At 43.9% G+C, this 1258-nt stretch overlaps 2 protein-coding genes across 2 annotated transcripts in view; both read right to left on the bottom strand.

Annotated features, from left to right (window-relative positions):
• The window catches only part of dnajc21 (DnaJ heat shock protein family (Hsp40) member C21), a 17631-nt gene extending 16665 nt beyond the window's left edge, over window positions 1-966 (bottom strand). The window contains exon 1 of the mRNA XM_048594292.1: window positions 938-966. Coding sequence (XP_048450249.1) covers window positions 938-966 — 29 coding nt within the window. The remainder of the gene's footprint in view (window positions 1-937) is intronic.
• LOC109914961 (alanine--glyoxylate aminotransferase 2, mitochondrial) overlaps window positions 747-1258 on the bottom strand; it is a 15963-nt gene continuing 15451 nt past the window's right edge. The window contains exon 7 of the mRNA XM_048594286.1: window positions 747-1138. Coding sequence (XP_048450243.1) covers window positions 1025-1138 — 114 coding nt within the window. The 3' untranslated portion in view covers window positions 747-1024. The remainder of the gene's footprint in view (window positions 1139-1258) is intronic.

Here is a 1258-nt window from a genome sequence, read left to right as displayed (position 1 = left end):
CAGCCTTCCTGCTCCTTTGATGCTGCTTGGCCTGCTGTGTTCATCCAGCTCTACACCTTGTTATCTAAAGTAAATAAACCTCCAGGGCATGTTGGGATCTATCCCAGAAAACTAAGTGGAGGGGTTGGGGTGGTTAAGGGAGGAGATTGCAGGAGCCTTGACAGAGTTCTGTGTATCCTCTTTAGCCACAGGCAAGGACCCAAAAGACTAGAGAGTAGTCAATGTTGTTCCTTTGTTTAAAGGCAACAGGGATAATCCAGGAAATTATAGGCTGGTGCGATTTACATCAGTGATAGGGAAATGATTGGAGAAGATTCTTAGGGACAGGATTTACTTGCATTTGGAAAAGAATGGACTCATTAGGGATAGTCAGCAAGGCTTTGGGAGGGGGAGGTCTTGTCTCACAAATTTAAGTTTTTTGAGGAAGTGGTGAAGATGATTGATGAAGGTAGGGCAGTGGATGTTGTCTACATAGATTTTGTTAAAGAATTTGACAAAGTTCCACATGGTAGTCTGGTCCAGAAGATTAAGTCACATGAGATCCACAGTTAGTCTGTAAGCTGGATACAGAATTGGTTTGGTCATAGAAGACAGAGGGTCGTTGTGGAGGGGTGTTTCTCTGACTCAAAGTCTGTGACCAGTGGTGTTCCACAAGGATCAGTGCTGGGACCTCTGTTTGTAATTTATATCAATGATTTGGATGAAAATGTATGAGGTTTGATTAGTAAGTTTGCAAATGACACAAAAATTGGTGGAGTTATCAATAGTGAGGAAGGTTGTCAAAGGATCATAGTTGGTACAGACATGATGGGCCAAAGGGCCTGTTCCTGTGCTGTACTGTTCTATGTCAGAGTGAGGAGACAGGCACAGACCATGATGTTGTTCCAGGAATAGCTGGTTGAAGCAGCATGAGATTTGATGGATATGTTTGACAGACATTGGGAAAGCAGTTGAAGCAGTTGACATTATTGAAGCTATTTCTGGGTCATTTTTGTGCATCTGTGCAAGGCTGTGTTAATCTCAGCTACAGTTTCTGCAATCTTCGTCTGGTTTGTTTCTGTAGAGCAACTCGGAATACAGACACAGCAAAATCAACGTCCTCCTCAGAGATACACATCGGAGGCTTAATCCTGAAACTCTGTGAATAACAACCAAATGGAACAGACGGTGTCAGAGCAGCTCCAACACAGGGTTAGATACAGAGTAAAGCTCCCGCTACACTGTCCCCCCATCAAACACTCCCAGGACAGGGACAGCA

This window comes from Rhincodon typus, chromosome 3, assembly GCF_021869965.1.
Source record: "Rhincodon typus isolate 14 chromosome 3, sRhiTyp1.1, whole genome shotgun sequence".
NCBI classification, from domain to species: domain Eukaryota; kingdom Metazoa; phylum Chordata; class Chondrichthyes; order Orectolobiformes; family Rhincodontidae; genus Rhincodon; species Rhincodon typus.
Note: the sequence above shows the minus strand (reverse complement) of the source record. Positions and strands in the feature narration are given on the sequence as shown.